General features: G+C 35.6%; 1 protein-coding gene across 14 annotated transcripts in view; it reads right to left on the bottom strand.

Annotated features, from left to right (window-relative positions):
- Positions 1-23,480, bottom strand: part of ERBIN (erbb2 interacting protein) — a 119,338-nt gene that overhangs the window by 67,493 nt on the left and 28,365 nt on the right. For all 14 annotated transcript variants that reach the window (XM_072826635.1, XM_072826634.1, XM_072826636.1 and 11 more), the window contains 3 exons: positions 18,543-18,590; positions 12,767-12,964; positions 9,664-9,781 (listed from right to left, as the gene is read on the bottom strand). In XM_072826635.1, the coding sequence (XP_072682736.1) occupies positions 9,664-9,781; positions 12,767-12,955 (307 nt within the window). In that variant the 5' untranslated portion in view covers positions 12,956-12,964; positions 18,543-18,590. Of the gene's footprint in view, positions 1-9,663; positions 9,782-12,766; positions 12,965-18,542; positions 18,591-23,480 lie in introns of those variants that run through there.

The raw sequence follows: 23,480 nt of genomic DNA, 5'->3' as shown, positions 1-23,480 counted from the left end.
CCTCTGCCCCTCCCCAACACTTGTGTGCTCATGCATTCTCTCAAATAAATAAAATCTTAAAAAGAAAGAAAGAAAGAAAGAAAGAAAGAAAGAAAGAAAGAAAGAAAGAAAGAAAGAAAAGAAAAGAAAAGAAAAGAAAAGAAAGAAAAGAGGAAAAGAACAAGATTAGACACCACAGAGGAAAATTTCAGTGGGCCAGAAGACAGGAAACAGAAATTAGCCAATCTGAAACATAGGGAAAAAGTAGAATAAAAAATATCAACATAACTGAGAATACATGGGACAATGTCCAGCAGGCTAACATATATCTATCTACCTCTTTAGAAGTTTGTTTACCAGCCCACCACTAAGAGTATATGCTCTTGGAGGGCAGAACCTTTGCCTCTCTTTTTCACGAGTTTAATAGGACATGGCACAGCCTTATCAATGTCAATAGACACTTGGCAACACCAATTTTCACACCATAATACCTATGTACACATATTCTTGTCAACAAGAATCTGTGGCAGATCAACTCCTGTCACCCCAACACAGGATCTCCAACATTGTGATTTATATAGTTTTTATCCAGTTTTGTTATCAAAGTTTATTTTATTTTTTTATAGATTTTATTTATTTATTCATGAGAGACAGAGAGAGAGAGAGAGAGAGGCAGAGACACAGGCAGAGGGAGAAGCAGGCTCCACGCAGGGAGCCCAACATGGGACTCGATCCCAGGACCCCGGGGTCACACCCTGGGCCCAAAGCAGGTGCTAAACCGCTGAGCCACCCAGGGATCCCCACTCAAAGTTTAATACTTATAGATGGAGTTGTGTACTTTCTCCCCTTACTCTAACAGAATAGTTTTTATAAATTAGGTATTATCCCAATTCTATGAAGGTTTATTCAAACTTGCTCTTAAAAGTAGGTCTGCTAGTTTTTCTGATTTAATATTATGCTCATTGGACTTCTCAAGTTTTCTGCTTCTTGATTTTGGAAATTTATTTTTCATTTCATTTATGTTTTAAAATTTAGTGCCTTTATTGTATTTATTTATTTTCTTTTGAGTGAAAAGTCACTTTTTAAATAAAATGATGGTAACAGGAATGTGAGAGATGTTTCTTTTGGAGGGAATGAGGGACAGAAGAATTTTCTTAATGGTAAAATAAAAGCTTAACTTTGTCAGAAGTCACAAAATTGGAACTACTGATCTACAAATCTTTTTACCTAGAAATTTAACACTTCAATTACACATTTTAGGATATGTATACAATGAATTACTTAAAAGTACCTGTGTTTCTTCTATTACTACTCAAAGATTTTGTTTAGGTTGATTTGATTTTCTATCCTAAGTACATGTAACTATTTAGTATATTGGTATCTTTGTACAGCAAACATTTGCTAAATTTGACTTACTACCAATAACATCCACTGTTTTCTACAGTAATTTTGTTCCTTCTTTTCTCTCATTGATTTATATACAAAATATTTAAGGTTACTAAGTCATGTTCTTTTAGGAGTTAAATTCTTATCAGTCCTTTAACAAATAATTTGTCTCAAGTGATAATTCTATAGGATACATTAAAGTAACTTTTATACATTAAAACAGTACCCCTTTGCTAAACTAACTTATTATTTCAAAAACTTTGTATGGGGATGGCAGCAGGGGTCCTGGGGCAGATGTGGTACTCGGGGCCAGAAGTGGGAGACATGGAGGAAAAGGGGCAAAAAAGGGAGTTTGGATTATTATGAAAAAATATTTGCTTTAAAAAAAAATCACTCTATAAGCATATATTTCATTTCTCTTATGTAAACACCAAGGAATGGAATTAGTGAATTAGTTATATGCCTACTGATATGGTGAATTACATGGATTAATTTTCAAATATTGAAGAAGCTTGGAATATCTGGAATGGGTCCCACTTGGTTGAGGGGTATTATTTTTTTTTTCGTACTAAGAGAACAACATGATTTAGCGTATCACTTTATTTATTTTTTAAAATATATTTTTTAAAGATTTTATTTATTTATTCATGAGAGACAGAGAGACAGAGAGAGAGGCAGAGACACAGGCAGAGGGAGAAGCAGGCTCCATGCCGGGAGCCCGATGTGGGACTCGATCTGGATCATGCCCTGGGCTGAAGGCCGTGCTAAACCACTGAGCCACCCAGGCTGCCCGAAGGGTATTATTCTTATCAAACACTTCTTTTAAAATAAAACATTCCACATTTTCAGGAAGGATAAGGGAAAGGCATTCCATGGTTTTCATTAGCACCCCACTTCATTTTAAAACTTAGCTAAATATCTCATTCCTTTTACCTTTTTTTAAGTCTTTAGGGTATCATAAAATCATCTACATAAAAGATATATCCAAGAGCTATAATGTTTTTTGTACGTGATAAAGACTAGATATCTAAGGAGAAAAAAAAACAATGAGTATGGTATGTTCTACTGATCTAAACTTTTATATGGAGAAAATAATTTTAAGAGTCCTATATTAGATTGCTATAATTTTACTATTTAGTGGAAAGTAATGCTTTTATCTTCCACAAATACAAACATATACTTTTATCTGTGAAATAAGTAATTCTAAATCATCTCCAAATTTCAGATACATGGTAATAATTTTTCCTCAAGCAACTGATTTTGAAATATTCACGGGTTTTCTGCTTTTATAAATTGTTAGCATTGTATTTATTATGACTTTAATTCCTACAGGTTCTAAACCTGTATCTCTGGTTCCCTGCCCTCCCCCCCTTAACTCCAAGTAAGAATTTTCAAATACCCTTGAGGTATTGCTTAGGTATCTCAAACAAAACATGGCCCAAATTGAAATTACCTATACTCTGTATTTTTCAGCAAATATGTATTATCTACACACAGTGTAAGACACTACTATAGACTAAAATACTGAAGACATGGTTCCTTTTCTTGAAAAGCTAAGAAAAATATTATCATCCTACTGGTTTCTTTCCTTCCTTGGTAATATTTCTTCTCAGGATCTTCTGTACCTTTCCCCTCTTCTTCCAGGTTTCTTAATGTTGGGTTGCCACTAGGGCTCATTCTTTAGGTCTCTTTTTTCACACTCATGCCCTTGGTGACTGAATCTAACCTCTGGCTTTATGCTGACAACTCCCACATATGTATAGCTACCACATTCCTCGCTTGATTGAAAACTCCAGACCACCCTCCCCACCCTGTGAATAACCAGGTATCTTATTTCAAATATAACATTTCAAAAAATTATCTGATTTTTTTCCACCAAAAATTACAATTCAACAGATGACCTCATCCCGTCTCAGTTGTCAGCAACTCTTTTCACTTGCATAGACCAATGCTACTGAGGTCATCTTTATCTCTTATCTCATGTCCTATATTCAGTCCATCTTAAAATCTTATCGATTCAACCTTCAAGTACCTCTAGAGTCTGTCCACATCTCACTGCTTCTATCACTATCACCAGAGATGACTGAAATAGCATTCCAACTGGTTACTTTTCACCTTTATACCCACAATGTTTCTACACATAACCAGTGTAAGTCTTTAAAATATAAATCTGATCATGCACTGATCGATCAGCTCAAAGCTTTCCAAATGATTCCAGATCACTGAGAGTAAATGTGAAAGAACATACTAATGCCTACAAGGATCTATCTCTCTGACCTCTACTCCTCTCACTCTCCCATCTTAGTATGTTTTAGCTACCCTGGCCTTCTGTTTCCCACACATACTATGAATGATTGCACTTTCCAAACTTTACACTATTATTCCCTCTTTCTGGTACATTCTTAACTCAGATATCTACACAGCTAACTTCTCAAGTCCTTGCTCATGTCACTTTCTCAATAAGACAAGACCTACTCTCAAATGCTTGTATTAGCCAGTCTTCAAAGATGGCTCATTTTATCCTTAAAGTATGCAAAACCTGAATTTTATGAGTTACTTTTTAATTCTCTAACAATTCGAAGTATCTTTTCCCTTTTTCATTCTCATTTGAATTTAATAGTGTTCCTTCTTTGTGATGTACCCTTTTTATAAGAATTTGACTCTGCTACTTCAACTTAATAAAATGAAAACACCAGTTTAGATATTACAAAATGTGGCTTTCCTCCTTCTATTACTATCACTTAGTTATAGAAGAACTCTTTCTTTACTCCTGAGAAAGAGAATATACCTCCTGACATTTAGGAGCTGGCCTGGTCTTATGAGCTAACTACTTGGCATTCAGAGGAGCATCTCAGTATTCTCTTGTTGAACTATACAACTTCAAAGACTATCAAAATCAGACTAGGCCATTCTTTGACCATAAAAGATAAAAATTAAAGCAACTTTGTACAGTTAACCTTTAACATGGGTTTGGATGGTGCAAGTCCACTTAACCATGATTTTTTTTTTTACAGTACTATAAATAACGTTTTATGGTTTTTTTTCGTTTTATGATTTTAATAACATTTTCTTTTCTCCAGCTTACTTTAGGAATATAGTATATAACACACACAACACACAAAATATGTTGTATATGTTATATATATTATACACATATATGCTAGGGATAAGAGTTCTGGTCAACAGTAGGCTGTTAGTATAGTTAAGTTGGAGGTCGGAGGAGTCAAAAGTTATACACAGATTTTCAACAGTGCATGGGGTTGATGCTTCTAACTCCCCACATCATTCAAGGGTCAACTATAATCATGTCTGAACAAATGTGAACATCGTCCAAAATACAAAATACCAAACAAGCCCTTCTCGCAAATACTGCGTGACTGCTATTTCTTTATCAATTACAACTTTAGGCTTGTTCTAATTTTCCTTCCCTATAGATAAAATTAAGTTTCCCAATCATAGGAGTGCCTGGGTGGCTCAATCAGTTGAGTGTCCAATTCTTGGTTTCAGCTCAGACTGTGTTCTCATGGATTGTGTGACTGAACCCCATGTCGGGCTCTGCACCAAGCAATCAGTCTGCTTGAAGATTCTCTCCCTCCACTCCTCCCTTAACTCACACTCTCTCTTTCTCTAAAATAAAATCTAAAAAAAAAAAAAAAGGTTCCCAATCATAGAACTACCCCTACTTCCTGATAGCATCCCACCCAGAGTAAAACCTCATATTCTTAAATGTTCCCCCAAATCACCAAATAGAAGTCAAAACCCTATAATAAGTCTTTTTTTTAACACCTTGAGACACCCCTTAGATCCCCATGATATGGGTTTTTGCTCATTGCATCAAATAATAAACCCAAACTGTTGAAAGGTGAGTTCCTGGTGATCTCTACTGGGAGGGCATCAATGCTTCAATGTCCTAATTATAGAATGCAAGTTAATACTGGTTCCTTACTGTTTCTGCACTTGAAAAGCTATGGTAATAAATAGTACAGAATATAACAGTGAGCTCCAGTCAAAACAGTCTAAACCAGGAATTGCAAACTCAAATAATTATACTGGTCAAGCCAATGTATGATTTCACTAGAATACGAGTGATAACGCCTATGATAAGGCAGTGTGTGAACACCCCAGTTACAGCCTGCATTATTAACATACTTAGCAGGGACCAGTGATCAATGTTTAAAAATATTTAAGTCCTGGGGTATTTAACACACAGTTTTTCTTCTCTCATTATCTTAAATAAACTTTATTACAAGAGCTCAATTTAAACAACTATTAAGCACATTAGCAATTTCAGAAATTTGAAAACACAAGAAAAAAATACAGTGACTTCCCAGGTCATCAGTAATTTTCCTCATAATCAATTTAACTTCTCTGAGCTTAAAGTGAGAGCCTTTTCCAGCAGTTGGTTCCTAATCATCAGATTTTCTCAGGTTCAATGAACTGGTTTCTGTTTTCACCACAAACTTTCAATTCATTCTTCCTGGGCTTTTTGACTCAATTAAAAAGAAAGGCCTTATTTAACCTCTCTAGCATTCCCATATCAGTTAGAAAGATCTGAGCCACTCTTTCTGGTTTCTGTGCCTTATAAATTCCTGGCTTTCTATTCTGTGTGCTCAGACAGATGAATTACAAACTAGGTTAGTCTTCATTTCTTTTATCTCCCCTTCCCCACCAGCTTTCCCAATCAACCACTTTGCAGAATGTTTTAATCACCATCCCCATTAGTTTTCAAGAAGGACAGGCATTTGAACACAAAAAATGATTATTTTTCAAACATTAGTTGCTTTCTGCAATGACTTAGGACAGCAGCTTGGTAAACTTTTTATTTAAAAACCTAACAATAAAGCAAAACTTTAGACACAAAAGGAAGAGCAAATTAAATAAATTTACACTTCAATGCAGTTTCATTTAGAGATCAGTTTAAGACAACAAGGAGAGGGACGCCTGGGGGGCTCAGGGGTTGAGCACCTGCCTTCAGCCCAGGGTGTGATCCTGGAGTCATGGGATTAAGTCCCACATCGGGCTCTCTGCATGTCTGCTTCTCCCTCTGCCTGTGTCTCTGCCTCTCTCTGTGTGTCTCTCATGAATAAATAAATAAAATCTTTAAAAAAAAAAAAAAAAGACAACAAAGAAAAAAGCAAGGAAACAAGTAAAAGGCAAGGGACTGATTCTTCCACATAAAATATAGATGAGGCCCTTTCTATGTGAAATCACAGAGAAAGAGAAGAAAAGAATAGATAAAATTTCCACTAAAAATTAAATTAAGCTTTCATTGGGCAGCAATAACTAATGTCATCCTCTTTCTGGGTAGAATGCTTGAGGGCTTATCTTAAATCTTCTCACTATACAGAAATTATTTCCAACTCCTCAAAAACACAAGCTGATAGAATCACATAAAACAGGTTTTCAATATAACCAAAAAAAAACTGCTCAAACTAGAATAAAAAAGAAACACTACAAACAGGCTGCCATAATTCAAATACACCATTCTTTAAGAAGCTGCATGAAAAAAAAAAAAAGAAGCTGCATGAGAGTCTATACATGCTGCACCCAAAGTGCATCAGTCTCAAATCAGAGTAATAAATCCGTGCTTAATATATTTGTCAAGAGATATATGAAAAATGTTCATCATTGAGCCAAGAATTATTATCATACCATGAGAAGTGGTAGCAGTTTGCCAGCCCTTCCCAGGTGCATACAACTGTATTAGTAATATTCAAGATTATTTCAGGTCTCTTTCCTTATACTTTAAGATTTCCCATTTAAAACTATCAAAAAGTAGAAAACACCTCCTTGGGATGAAGGTTCAATGTGATGACTTACAACGTCACACAGTTCTATCATTTGGTAATACTATGGAAAGCTACAATGGCAATGGATTAAGTTCATTACTTTAAAATTTATTAAGCAATACTTGTCACTCGACTAAAGCAGGAGGAATGGAAATTCATTTCAAACTGTCCTTCAAGAGAAGTTTCAAGCTGAGGAAATCTACTTAACCTAAATAAAATCATGAGGGGAAAAGTCACACAAATTAAAAATCAACTGACCTGAACTCTTCAAAATGGCAAAGTCATAAACAAAAAGATGGGCAAACTGTTCCTGATTTTAAAAGATTGAAGAGACACAACTGAATGCTATGTGATCTTTAAGGGGGGGGGGAGGGGCGGCAAATAGCTGAAACGGCACTTTTAGGCAACAGGGAAAATGTAATGTCAAATTTCTTGAAAGTGATCATGATACTGTGGTTATGTGTAAGGATTTCCTTGTTCTTGGGAAATGCTTCTATATTTAAAGGTAAAGTTCCTGTCTGCAACTTGAAATTTTAAATAGGTTTACTAAATAGAAATTTTATATAAGCAACAATGTCTTTTCCCCACAACATATTTAAATTCATATATATTTTTAGAAGAGAAAGAAAGCAAATATGGTAAAATGCTAACGGTGGGTGAATCCTTGAGTGTTCTGTGAATTTTTCCATAGGCTTCTACTCTGGCTATGAAATTTTCAAAATAAGTTGAGAAAAACAGGACATACATGAATCCAATCTAAGTAGCTACTAAATTCTAAATTTTTTATTTAAAACACAAATTTCTCATATCACAGGAAAAAAAAATTTAAGTGGCTCCATGCCCAACATGCGGCTTAAACTCACAACCCTGAGATCAAAATGAGACCAACACCTAATTTTAAGAGTGGGATGGTCCACCGACTGAGCAACCCAGGTGCCCCCAAATAACAGAAAAATTCTAACCTGAAAGTCAAATATTTCAATAGAAGTTTTAAAAATTACAAGTTTTAAACTTAAAATTTATAAGCTATTAACAACTAAAACCCACTACAGCATTAACTGCTATAACCTTCCCCTGAACATAGAATGAATGTGAACACATTATACCTCCTTAAAAAAGATTTAATCCCTAAAATAGAAGTATTAAATTGATGACCTTCCTACAAATGTGCAATTATTTGATACGGATTGCCCACAACTAAAATAATTAGGGTTTATTAAATGAAGGCATGCAATAAATATATATTTTAATTTTTTATGGAAATGAGTAGATACAGTTGCTAATTCATTGAAAGTGAACTGCTGGTTGTGAAAAGAGGATAATTCTTTCAATCAGTCTTTAAAGTTTTTTTTTTTTTTAATTTTTATTTATTTATGATAGTCACAGAGAGAGAAAGAGAGGCAGAGACACAGGCAGAGAGAAGCAGGCTCCATGCACTGGGAGCCCGACGTGGGAATCGATCCTGGGTCTCCAGGATCGCGCCCTAGGCCAAAGGCAGGCGCCAAACCGCTGCGCCACCCAGGGATCCCTCAATCAGTCTTAAAGTGGTTTTTGCAAGTCCTAAAATGTAGAATTAATATGATAGAAAGATCACTTTTGTATGTTCATACCATCAAGACAAAGAGAAACTTTGCAACCCAGAGGTATAGAACAACTGCTAAGCATTTACTGGTGCTACTGCACTAAATTCTGGGGACTTGTTCATAAAGTTTTTTCCAAACATTATAAAGAATTCTTTGAATATGACTTAGTATTTAGTGTTTGTTGAAGTCTTATCTTTTAGCAGGCCATTTAAATATTGACTCTCGTAATTTTTTTTGTAATTACATGAGAAATATGCATTCATTCTAAAATTTTCAAGTATTTACTTCTCTCTCTATTGGACCAGGTAAGCACTTAACATTTTGGAATCTTCTACACTGAAATAAGTGTATATCAAACTAAACCAAGACTATATACAGCAAGAGAACAGTGACCACGTCCTTTATTTCTCATCATTAACTGTAATCCTAGGTCCTAATACAGTACTTGAAAAAAGGTGGTCTTTCAATAAATATTCAATGATATTCAATTGATTTACAATATTGCACTTTTTTTTGACCTTTAACACCGTACCGTAAATACTGCATGCCAGTACTGATGGAGCTCCATTAGATTTCTCTCTATAGCTATATTAAATAGTGTAATCAACAGTGAGCGCTACAGTTGTTAATAGTTTCTCATCATCACAAACAACAGGACAATGGATATATATAAATATATAAATTTAAGGATACATAAGTAAATACATGCATGCATGTATCCACAGCATCTTAATTTAAAGATCATTTTAAAGTTTTTACATCTATCTCCACATTGCCTTAAACTATCATATTTATAAGCTTTATATATATGAAAGCTAATATGGTAACACTTTTTAAATTTGTATTTGTATTTTTGTTTGTTAACCCACAATTTTAATAAAATAACATGTTCCTAAGTACAGAAAGCCAGGGGAAAAAAATCTTACCATTCTTGCTGACATCCAGTTCCCTGAGATTAATGAGATTTGCAATAGATGCTGGTAATGTTGTTAAATCATTGTCTGGCAAACTCAGTTTGTGTAGAGACTGACAGTTAAAAAGTTGCTAATGAAACAAGGGAAAAAAGGATTTTTGATTAAGTTTCCTTAAACATTTCATTTATTAACCTTTATACAAATAAATATTATTAGTATGTTAAATTGAATGATTTATACCCACATAAATACCAGGAAAGATTTCTTATTGTTTCATGCTATTATGTATCTGAACAGAATTGAACTACTCAATCATTACAACCTTGTACTTCTGCCCTGAGGAAAATGCATTCAGTGAGAATAACTCTATGGTTGTATTCTTTGTTAAAGTAGTAAAAAATAAGTAATTATTAAATATGGCAAACTTTGAAACATCTATTTCAAGCATCCTTATTTCAAAATGAAAATTTACATATATTAAACCCAAATAAGTACAACTGACTTAAAATGACTCAAAATACATAATTCTGATTTGGGATGAAAAAAAGGGAACGAATATATTGTTATGCTAAAATCAGAAGCATGAAATATACTTATAAAATACATTAACCAAAAGTTTAAGTAAATGGGTCACTTCTACATTCCATACCAAAAAACTGTATGGAGCACAGAGAATTTTTAGGGCAATGAAAATACTCTGTACAATACCATAATCAAGGATACGTTTCATACATTTGTCCAGACATACAATGTAGAACACCAAGTGTGAACCGTACCATAAACTATGGACTTCAGGTGATGTTAATTTTTCAACATAGATTCAACAACTTTAATGTAAGTACCACTCTGACAGAGGATGTTGACAACAGTGTAGGTATATATGAGAAATTTCAATTTTGCTGTGAATCTGAAACTGCTCATAAAAAGGAAAGTGTTTAGAAAACCAAACAAAAAGCTGTTATCAGGATGACACTGCATAAGCCCTATTTAAGAGCGTTCTTTCAAAAACTGAAAGTAGTGTAAGTGATTCAGTTATCTGCACTATCACAGAAAAATCACACTCTCTTTTCCACCCAATCACCAGGCTGAGATCCTACTATTATTGCTTATTACAAAAAAGGTACTAATCTCAGACTTCCAAGTTCTCCAGAACAATCTAAGTAAGATAAATTACTTTCTAAAGAACAATATGTAAGGAAAAAGTAAATTACAAAGTACCTTATTACAACCTAGGGAAGTAATTCATAAACATGCAACCCACAATCTTTAATATTTTATCCATAGCCATATACAATTTCTTTCTAAGAAAACCTTGGATGGCATTGGCTTTCCAAATGTTTTTATTAAAAAAAAAAAACAAAAAAACCAAATGTTTTTATTACTAGCTACCAAAGAAAAAGCCTTTTTCAAAGCACTGCCATACAGTATGTATATACACACAGAAATTTAACACAAATATTTCATGCAACAATGGACACATGCAACACACTGTACTTTCTATTCTATTCTAGTTAGGATTGCCAGATGAAATACAGAATGCTTGATTAAATTTGGATTTGAAATAAACAAGGAAGAATTTTTAGAAGAAGTATGTCCTATTTACTGCATAAAACACACTTATACTAAAAAAATATTCATTGTTCATCTAAAAATGATAATTTAACTGGGTGTCCTCTGTTTTTATTTTCTAAATCCACCAGTGCAAATCAGTTTGCTTTTTGGAAATGCCACACATATTTATGATCCACAAACACATCTCCATCCAGTTTTGATAAACACTAATGTTAGAGTAGAAAAACATTCTAACAAATTAAAACTACTGTACAAACTGAGGGTAGCTAAAGGGGAGGTGGGTGGGGCATGGCTAAATGGGTGATGGGTATTAAGGAGGACACTTCTCATGTTAAACACTGGGTATTATACGTAAGTGATCAATCACTAAATTCTACTTCTGAAACCAATATTACACTAGCTGTTAACTAACTAGAATTTAAATAAAAATTTGGCGGGGGGGGGGGGCAGCTACTGCAGTTTTTCCACAGTAAACAAGGAAGGGAATTGAGAATGAAGGGGATTGGGACTTAAAAAAAAAGTAGCCATGAAAAATTTTAACAAACTGATAATGTGAGAGGATGTTTCATGGCAACAAAACAACTTTCTCTAGTTGTTTTTACATTTCAAAAATGTTAAGTCCTCTATAAAATCTTTTCAAACAAACTGAAATGGGGGCAAATAGAATACTACCTCTAAAAACCTGCTTAATAACACAATTATTATGTGACATTCGAAAGGATAATTTATTCTCAATTACAATAACGTAGACCAACATCTCACAAAAACTAGAAGAAAAAATTTCTATTTTTGTCTAGCTAAATCTACTGGCTGCAGAAATTGTATAGTCTTACCTACCAAAATGGCACTAAAAAACAAATTAAATACAAAATTTTAACTTACTTTCTCAAATATTCAAGCAATTAACTTGAAGAGATAAAGGTTAAGATTGTATTTTAAAAATTTTGGGGTGGGACGCCTGGGTGGCTCAGCAGTTGAGCGTTTGCCTTCAGCCCAGGGCGTGATCCTGGAGTCCCAGGATCAAATCTGAGATCGAGTCCCACATTGGGCTCCCTGCATGAAGCCTGCTTCTCCCTCTGCCTGTGTCTCTGTCTCTCTCTATGTGTCTTTCATGAATGAATAAATAAAAATCTTAAAAAAAAAAATTAAAATAAAATAAAAATTTGGGGGGCACCTGTTTGGTAGAGTAGTTAAGCGTCCAACTCTTGGTTTTGGTTCAGGTCAGGATCTCAGGGTCCTGAGACAGCCCCATGCAGGGCTCCACGGTCAGTATGGAATCTACTTGAGATTCTTTCTCCCTCTCCCTCTGCCCTACCTCCTGTTCATCCGCATGTACACACTCTTTCCCTCTCGCAAATAAATAAATAAATCTTAAAAAAAATTTTTTTTGAACTCTGCTACATATCTCAAGATAAAATGAACCAACCAAAAAAAAAAAAAAATGGAAACACAAATACATTGATAGCATTATGGCAACATTGGGGATATCATATTTCTTGCGTAAAAATAACCAATGGCAATTCTTAAAACAGTATTAACATACCTTTGGAAGCTCTTCAATCTGATTAGCATCTAAATAGAGCTCCTCCAAAGTTTTCTCAAAAGTAAAAATCTCTTTGGGAACCTGTTCCAAACTGCAATGAGAATAATCAAGAGTAGTGACAGTCTCCTCTTCCCCTCGTAGACAACGACATGGTACCAACCGCACAAACAAACTTCGTTTTGTAGTCATTTTTAGACACTGCAATATTCAAATAAAAGTAAATTCAGTTAAAACATATTATAACCAATAATTTTTCAAAAAAAATTCCAATTCATCGCAATCTATATATCAAGACAGGTACCTCTTTCTTTACACACATCCAGTGGAATACATTGAACATTGTTTACTGTCAAAATTTATGTAAATTTATATATACTGAATTTCAAATGAAACTCAAGTACTTTTGTACTATAAAAAAAAATGACCCGCTAAATAGCTATTTATGTGCTTCTTTAAGACCCATGCTTCATGAGTCTTGGTTATTCTCAACTAGAAAACCCTAATATAACAAAGATATTTCCTTAATTCCTGGGTAAGAGCTATTTTTTTTATTAAGAATTTGGAGGTTCCTGGGAGGTTCAGTTGGTTAAGCATCTGCCTTTGGCTCATGTCATGATCCCAGGGTCCTGGGATCGAGCCCCACATCAAGCTCCCTGTTCATCAAGGGGTCTGCTTGTCCCTCTCTCTACCCCTCCCCCTCTTATGCTCTCTCTCACTTACTCTAATAAAAAAAATTTATTTATTTTAAAAATAAAATAAGTCTACTCTGTAGACTTTGACTACAGAGTTTTGAGTAGGAAGTGGGACTGCAAAGATATTTTCAGGTCTTCCTTAATGAGCCATCAGAATCAATCACTCCTTTAACTTTCCAAGGCTCTTTTTTTTTTTTTTTTTAAGATTTTATTTATTCATGAGAGACATACAGAGAGAGAAGAAGAGGCATAGGCAGAGGGAGAAGCAGGCTCCATGCAAGGAGCCCTAGTGGGACTCGATCCTGGAACTCCAGGATCATGCCCTGAGCTGAAGGCAGACACTCAACCACTGAGATGCCCACGCGTCCCTCCAAGGCTCTTCTACATCAAAATTCCAATGTATGTCAAGTGTACCTTGTTTCAATTAAATATTGGTCTTTTAATTTTTCTTTTCTTTTTTTTTTAAGATTTTATTTATTTCTTCATGAGAGACACAGAGAGAGGTAGAGAGAGAGGGAGAGACACGGGCAGAGAGAGAAGCAGGCTCCATGCAGGGAGCCCAATGTGGGACTCGATCCCGGGTCTCCAGGATCATGCCCTGGGCTGAAGGCGGCACTAAACCACTGAGCCACCCGGGCTGCCCTCTTTTCATTTTTCTAAAGAGCTTATAGACCCTCTTTTTGTGTAACGTTACACACTAGAGAATAAACTTACTTAATAAAGTATATATACAGATTTGTTTCAAGTTAAATGGGGGAAATTAGTGAAAAGTCTCCAGGTTTTTTTTGTTTTTTTTTTTTTAGATTATTTACTTATTTGATAGAGAGAGAGAGAAAGAGTGAGTGCACAAGCAGGAGGAGCGGCAGAGGGAGAGGAAGAAGCAGACTCCCCACTGAGCAGGGGGACCAATGCAGGGCTCAATCCCAGGATCCTAGGATCATTACCTGAGCCAAAGGCTGACACTTAACCAACTGAGCCACTGATTGGTTAATGTTGGTTAAGCAACAATGCTGCTTAAAATTGGCTAATTTTAATTTACATATCCATAGATTAATTCCAACTAGTCTAAGATTATACTACCAAAGAAAAGCCTACTTCAATAAATAAGAATGACTGTTAATCAAGTTAAGAACTCTTTGTAAAATAGGAATTCTTGCTTAAGCCAGAAGACTCTTAGAGTAATAGAATACTTCTAACCAAGGCCAAGACTAGGTTGAAACCAATGAGGGAAATGGTCTCAAGCACAAAATAGAATGAAGCACCGAAAAAACTCACTAATCAAATTAAATATTTTACTGCATTGCCTTTTAAATTAAAAATCACTGAAAAATAATCTGTTTATGAACAAAATGACTAATACTTAAATTAAAAACAAGATTGGGGGATCCCTGGGTGGCGCAGTGGTTTAGCGCTTGCCTTTGGCCCAGGGCACAATCCTGGAGACCCGGGATCGAATCCCACGTCAGGCTCCCGGTGCATGGAGCCTGCTTCTCCCTCTGCCTGTGTCTCTGCCTCTCCTTCTGCCTGTGTCTCTGCCTCTCTCTCTCTGTGTGACTATCATAAATAAATTAATTAATTAAAAAAATAAAAATAAAAAATAAAAAATAAAAACAAGATTGGTATTACTAATGTTTTTCTTTTGCCTCAGACTTCAATATGGCTCTACACAGTACTGCTTCCAACTATTCTATTTCAAATTATGTGATATTCTTTTTTTTTTTTTTTAATTTTTATTTATTTATGATAGTCACAGAGAGAGAGAGAGAGGCAGAGACACAGGCAGAGGGAGAAGCAGGCTCCATGCACCGGGAGCCCTACGGGGGATTCGATCCCGGGTCTCCAGGATCGCGTCCTGGGCCAAAGGCAGGCGCCAAACCGCTGCGCCACCCAGGGACCCCTAAATTATGTGATATTCTTTTTTTTTTTTTTTTTAATTTTTTTTTTTTTTTAAATTTTTATTTATTTATGATAGTCACAGAGAGAGAGAGAGGCAGAGACAGAGGCAGAGGGAGAAGCAGGCTCCATGCACCGGGAGCCCGACGTGGGATTCGATCCCGGGTCTCCAGGATCGCGCCCTGGGCCAAAGGCAGGCGCCAAACCGCTGCGCCACCCAGGGATCCCTTATGTGATATTCTTAAAGTGTTTGACAACTAAGCATTTCTCTTGCAATCTTTTAAAAATATAACTATTCTTGGTCAATCACCATGTGCCAGGTACTGTGCTAAGTTCTTTAGATAAAATATATAAATATATAAAATATAAATAATATGTATAAAAATATATATAATATATATAAAATATATAAATGTATATTCTCATTTCATCCTCATATATCTAAGACATGTATTATTATTCCTATTTTTCCATAAAGAAACTGATTCTTTGCTCTTACTGCATTACTGCTCCTAAATACATAATAATAGACATGAAATCATATTCTCAAAATGAATAAAATATCAATAGGTCTTTACTAGGCACTTCTCCTTTAGAGTTTACAAAAATAAAATACTGATCAGATTCAGAACACACCACTCCAAAGTACGGTACCATGACATATTGAGTTCTTTCAACTTAAGGAATGTGAGAAAACAACAGAAGCAGGAAGGTCATGCTGCTCCCTTTGCATGTCCTCCCTTTGCACTTCTCCAATGAAATAGGTCATAAAGTCCTCATGTGAGAAGTGCCTTCCTTATACCTGGAGGAAAAAACCAATCTAATCTCTAAAGAATGGAGACGAATCCTAACAAATGGGCTTTATTAAACTTCCCCCAGTTTACTACATTAAACCTCATACTCTGGGATCCCTGGGTGGCACAGCGGTTTGGCGCCTGCCTTTGGCCCAGGGCGCGATCCTGGAGACCCGGGATCGAATCCCACGTCAGGCTCCCGGTGCATGGAGCCTGCTTCTCCCTCTGCCTGTGTTTCTGCCTCTCTCTCTCTTTCTCTCTCTATCATAAATTAAAAAATAAAGATAAAAAAAATAAAAAAATAAACCTCATACTCTGACTTATCATACTTCTTTCTATGCAAGTCACACTCTTCATCAAACCTAGCATAAAAATACAAAGTTTTAATGGTTTCTTTATGTCCTTACTCTTTATAAAAGCTCCTCTGCCACTTAAAAACTTGTATTAAATAAATTTGCATGCTTTCTCTTATTAAACTATCTTTGTGAAGTTAGTTTTCAGACCTAGCCAAAGAAAAAAGGGCCAAGGAAAATGTTTCTTCCCCTACACTATGATGTCAAATATAAAAGTTTCTATATGAAATTGCCTCATGGGAATGTAATATATAGCATGGTGATTATAGTTAATAATAATAATGTACTGTGTATTTGAAAATTGCTATGAGAGTAGATCTTAAAAGTTTTCTCATAGCAAGAAAAAAAATGTATAACTACATATGGTGATAGATGTTAGATTTTGGTGGACATTTAGCAATATATGCACATATCAAATCACTGTTATACCATACACCTAAAATTAATATAGTTAGGTCCATTATACTTCAATAGAAACAAAAAAACTTTATCAATAAAGAATATCCAGAAAAGTTTACTGAATGCTTATTAAGAATATAGTTTTACTGGTAAGAATGAGCAGTTTTGTTGATCTAATAAGAATTTCAGGGCAGCTTGGGTGGCTCAGCAGTTTAACACCGCCTTCAGCCCAGGGCATGATCCTGGAGACCCGGGATCGACTGCCACATCGGGCTCCCTGCATGGAGCCTGCTTCTCCCTCTGCCTGTGTCTCTGACTCACTCTCTCTCATGAATAAATAAATAAAATCTTAAAAAAAAAAAAATTTCATTGCCACAGGGGAATTTAGCTTATACCTGTGTGTTTATGAGATCCCCAAATTAAAAGATTCCAAAAATGAGTATGAAATTTCTGCTCAAGAGATTTTAAGATTTAAACTGATAAGTTAAGAGGACACTTAAGAACAATGGGGAACTCAATCCGCTCTTTCCAACATGGTAGCCATTAGACATGTGGCCATCTTAACCATTTTTAACTTAAAATTCAAGTTAAATTAAATAAAATTAAAAATCTAGTTTCTCAGTCACACTAAGTACATTTTAAAAGCCCAACAGCCAAATGTGTGGCTAGTGGCTACTGTACTCAGTAACAGAAGACAGAGAACATTATTTCTATCAGTGCAGAAAGTTCTGTGGGACAGTGTTGGTTTGATGTTTGAAAATATTATTCTGTTTATCAAATTATAAATATTGCATGCTTATATTTATATAATATGATAGTACCAAAGAACTTGTAAGATATGGCCTAAAAATTCCTGAAACTGTAATGGATTTGAGAGTATAACTGCTAGCTGAGAATAAAGGGCATGAAAAGTTTATGACCAAATATATGTAATTAAAAAGAGTGTATCTTAGATATCACCTGTGCAGCACACATGAAGCATAAGGCAATTTATAAGACAGAGTAATTGTTAATGAAGGTAAAACATCTCCAAGGTTTTTTTGTAGTGCTAACCATAAAGAGATCATGTTGTAGACAGACGAGTGGGGTGGTCAGAAGTTTCACAACTTCTAAGAAGAGACTATGACTTTAAAAAAGGAAATTAGATGCTCTAGGAAACAATTTACATCTTAAGTAAAAATTTCCTGTGGACAGAGGCTATGAAGAGAGCAGTTTTAGATCTCAGATTGAATTCAGTGGGCCTACAGCCCATACAAAAATGAACTCTAATTTATAGCAGATTAAAACTGCTGATTGCTAAGAAAGGAGGGGGAACTTCATTACTGAGGGAATGGAAGGAAAATATCATATGAAAGAGAAATAAATGAGTACTAACAACCAAAAAGAGCCTCCCTTATACAATACTAAAAGAAAGTAAACCAGAGGAAGAAAGCCTGGCCTGTTTTCAAAAGGAAGTGATCAACATGGGAACAGTCATTAGAATTTTAGTGTTAAGATAACTAAGAGCCACTTTATAAACCGGACTTAACAAGGGAGACATAAAAATATTCTAATCAAATGGAGAAAGAAAGAAAAGCCAACCAAGAAAAAAAAGGCATAACAACAAGCCAAACACTTTCTAACAAAACAAATTAAAGCTACTTACCACTGGGTTGAATTTATCTCCCTGATGTTTCTTAATTGAGCCAACATTCTGTGGAAACCAAAATAAAGAAACAAAATTAACAATAAAAAGAGATCTTGGGACACCTGAGTGGCTCAGCAGTTGAGTGTCTGCCTTTGGCTCAGAGCATGATCCTGGAGTCCCAGGATCGAGTCCCACATCGGGCTCCCTGCATGGAGCCTGCTTCTCCCTCTGCCTGTGTCTCTGTCTCTCTTAGTATATCTCTCATGAATAAATAAAATCTTTAAAAATAAATAAATAAACAAACAAACATAAATAAATAAAAAGAGATCTTTATGGCTTTAAAGATCATCTCTTCTAAATTCTTATTTGTATCAAAATGTAAATTATAATTCTCAAAAATTCACTAGTATTAAACACACAAATTTGCTAACCTTTAAATACATAGCTAGCTTCTTAATCAGTCACTGGATTGTTTTTAATAATTTTTAAACTATGGTAAGCGCTCATCTGTATCAAATAATAAATACCCAACTACCACTAAAATCCCATTTATTTGAAACTACTGAGAAAGAATAAGGTTTTTCCAAACAAATTCAAATCACCAATTGTATTAAATTTAATAGTTTTTCCAAAAAATATTTTCTTTAGGTATGCTTGAGTGGCTCAGTGGTTGAGCATCTGCCTTGGGCTCAGGTCGTGATCCCGGGGTCCTGGGATGGAGTCCCACATCAGGCTCCCCAAAAGGAGTTGGCCTCTCCCTCTGCCTATGACTCTGCCTCTCTCTGTGTGTCTCTCATGAATAAATAAATAAAATCTTTCTTATGTATGTATGTATGTATTTGAGAGAGGGAGCACACAAGTGAGAGTTGGCAGGGAGACGGGGAAGACAGAAAGAGAGAGAGAGAGAGGGAGAGAGGGAGAGAATCTGAAGCAAACTCTGCACTGAGCGAAGAGCATGATTCAGGACTCGATCTCATGATCTCAAGATCATGACCTGAGCCAAAACCAGAAGTTGAACACTTAACCAACGAAGCCACCCAGGCACCCCTATATTCAGTAGTTTCTGATGGTTCTGTAAAGCAGACAATGGTAACAGATGCTCAGATTCTATTCCTCCCTTTACAGAAATTTTACTTTATTTGGGGTAGTAATGAACCCAGCTAAATATCCACAATAGATCCTTTCAAGATGGATGGACAGGAGTCGGAGGACACAGTTGAGATCAGTGACATATGAAGTCTGCTTTGAGAATGGAATGGGGTTGGTTATAGGCAAATATTTGTGCTCCTTATCTAGGGATAGATATAAACATGTCTACTGAGGCAACAACAATCCTATGACCATGAGTCAACAAGTCTGAGTATTAAAAAAACAAGGAGGCTGACAAAGAAGAGAAACAAAACAATCTGGGGGTCTCTAATAGCAGTGCTGAGGAAATGGACTTTTCTTTTTGGAAATGGACCATGTTAAACTACTGCCTTTTTCTGGGTTTCTTGGTATGTAAGAAAGCTAACCCCCGCCCCCCCCTCCCCCGCCAATTAATTTAAACCATTGCAAAGCTTCCTGTACCTAGAGCTGACACATTACAAAGTGCAATAGCCTAAACCCAAAACAGGAACATTAAGAAATACATAAATACATCATAATCTTTTTCTTAAAAATTCATAATGCTACTAAGTTTGTGTTTCAAAATTTTAGTTATCCTAAATTTATTGGGCTATTTTTCTCTGTGCCAAATGGTTTAGTACTGCTGAGTTGTTTAACCTTCCCCACAAATTCTACATATAGTACATGCCACAAAAAATACCTCTGTGTATAGCAAGCAAAGATGGTCACTAAATTTGTCATTCAACATACTCCTACAAATGTGATAATCTGGTAAAATGGAATTGTCAATAAGCTGAAATGGAATATGGCTATGGAAGACCAGGTTGGAGAGAAGAGAGATGTGAACTTTGTGTTTAGAAATGTTAGTTTAAAATACCTGAAAGATGTCCTAGTAGGATCTTTAGTGTGCAGTTGAATATGGGCATTCAGAGATATGGGGACAGATCCAAGCTGAGGATATAAATTTGGAAGTCATCTGCTTAGAAATGATATTTAAAGCAAGGAAATTACATGAAAGCATCAAGAGCATGAGCATGGACACAAAAAAGAACAGGTCCAATGACTGAGCCCTGGGATATTACAAAAATAAGAGATAAGAAAGTAAAGATGGAACCAGCAAGGACACTGAAGAGAGACAGTGAGTCAAAAAAAAAAAAAAAGTGATATATCATAAAAGCAAAGTGAAAATATTTCAAGGAGGAAGAAGTTATTAACTATGTTAGAGAATTTAGAATTACCAATGTGTAAAAAAAGATCACTGATTATCCTGACAAGATCATTTAATGTGGAGGGGTAGAAACTAAACAAAATTTGGAGGTGATTCAAGAAGAAAGAGGATAACCTGACAGCAAATTCAGACAACTCAGATAATTTGGCTACAAAGGACATTAGAAAAACAGAGCAGTAGCAAGAGTATAATGTGAATCAAGTGTTACAACATTTGATTTGTAAGCAGATAGGCATAATCTAGTTAGAAGAGCCCATTGGTAAATTTCCATAAAGAGATTTGGGCAACAACTCATAGATTGTCCTAGCAAGATGTCCCACCAATAAAAAAGCTGCTCATAAGGAGGAAAACAAAACAAAACACACCTTGCGTGCAATAGTATGACTAGCTAAATAAAATTCATATAGGTTATTTTTCAAAAATATAGATTACTGGGGACGCCTGGGTGGCTCAGCAGTTGAGTATCAGCCTTTGACTCTGGGCATGATCCCAGTCCCGGGATCGAGTCCCACATCGGGCTCCTTGCAGGGAGCCTGCTTCTCCCTCTGCCTGTGTCTCTGCCTCTCTCTGTGTCTCTCATGAATAAATAAATAAAATCTTTAAAAATATATAGAAAGAGATCACTGTGCCTTCTTTCTAGAGACTCTTTTTGCAAGATTTTATTAATTAATTAATTAATTTGAGAGAGAGAGAGAGGGAGAGAGAGGTGAATAAGCATGTGAGTGAGGGGAGGAACAGAGGGAGAGGACCAGCAGAACTCTGCACTAAATGTGGAGCCCAGTGCAGGTCTCAATCTCATGATTCAGAGATCACAACCTGAGCTGAAATAGTCTGACACTTAACCGACTGAGCCACCCAGGCATCCTTCTGGAGATTCTTATTTTGGAGATTAGATAGAAAACTCAAGATTCTCTATCTTAAAGTGCTGATGTAATTCTTTTTGTGCAACATTCTCAACGATAATCAGCACATGGTCAATCTTATTTCACCTGTGTTCAAACCACCATCTTTCCTCCCTCCTAATTCTCTACCATTATTTTGACAGACTCTCAGCTTGGGTATTACTATAAAGTGAAAAGTGAAGTCACTATAAAGGTTTTTAAAATACAGTATGTTGGGATCCCTGGGTGGCGCAGCGGTTTGGCGCCTGCCTTTGGCCCAGGTCGCGATCCTGGAGACCCGGGATCGAGTCCCACGTCGGGCTCCCGGTGCATGGAGCCTGCTTCTCCCTCTGCCTATGTCTCTGCCTCTCTCTCTCTCTCTCTCTCTCTGTGACTATCATAAATAAAATAAAATAAAATAAAATAAAATAAAATAAATAAAATAAAATAAAATAAAATAAAATAAATAAAATAAAATAAAATAAAATAAATAAAATAAAATAAAATATAAAATAAAATAAAATATAATATAAAATAAAATAAAATAAAATAAAATACAGTATGTTATACTTTCCCATCGATTTAAAGAGATCACATGATATACCTGACTAGATTTGAGAAAGATTTTATTGCTGGAGCAATCTTTCTAAATGAGTTCAAAAGCTAAAATGTACAACAAAGGATCATCAGGCATGCTCACAGCTATGAGCAGTCAGTGGTTATATAAGATCATTTTAGTTTGATTATGGCTATCCTGGTGTTTGTTAATCTATATTCGCTATACCTGTCCTTAGTACTGAGTCATTTAATGGACACTATTAACCCATTACAGGTAAGTAAATGAATAATCAATAATGAAAATATGGATATGAAAAAATATATATATATAGAAAGGTCAGAAATTGGGATGCCTGGGTGGCTCAGTGGTGGAGCATCTGCCTTTGGCTCAGGTCGTGATTCCGGGGTCCTGGGATTGAGTCCCACATCAGGCTCCCTGTAGGGAGCCTGCTTCTCCTTCTGCCTGTGTTTCTTTCTTTTTTTTTTTTTTTTTTTTAAGGTTTTGTTTATTTATTCATGAGAGACACAGAGAGAGGCAGAGACACAGGCAGAGGGAGAAGCAGGCTCCATGCAAGGAGCCCGACGTGGGACTCGATTCTGGGTCTCCAGGATCACACCCTGGGCTGAAGGCAGCGCTAAACCGCTGCGCCACTCGGGCTGCTCTGCCTGTGTTTCTGTCTCTCTCATGAATAAATTGTTTTAAAAAGGTAAGAAATTTGTACAATGAAAAAGATTATAAATGCTATACAAGAGCATTGGGTCCTGAAGGACAAAAATCAATAACTGAATATACAAAATGTGCTATGCCTATAACATATACAGCAACAAAGAGATAGTTCCATACTTAGAGCTGTAAGACTAACATCGATGTCTGAACCCTACTGGCCGGATTCTAATCCAGTAGAAAGCTGAGTTTCTTCAATATTTGCACTACTAATCCAACTTTCATAACAAACCATTGTTAGCCTAAACATGTTTTACAAAAATGTTAGTGTTGAATAAAGTTGTAGGCATACATACTGAAGTTACTAAGGAGTGCCACATTTGTATAAATTTCTGTCTTACATTCCTACAGATTATTTACATAAAGAAAGGGACAGATCCCTACAGTTTGGAAACTGTATACGTCCATGTAACCAATAGCAATGACAATATAAAATCTACTTTAGTGAATAAAAGTGG

This window comes from Canis lupus, chromosome 5 (genome assembly GCF_048164855.1).
Source record: "Canis lupus baileyi chromosome 5, mCanLup2.hap1, whole genome shotgun sequence".
Classification (NCBI taxonomy): domain Eukaryota; kingdom Metazoa; phylum Chordata; class Mammalia; order Carnivora; family Canidae; genus Canis; species Canis lupus.
This window is presented reverse-complemented; position numbering and strand designations above follow the sequence as displayed.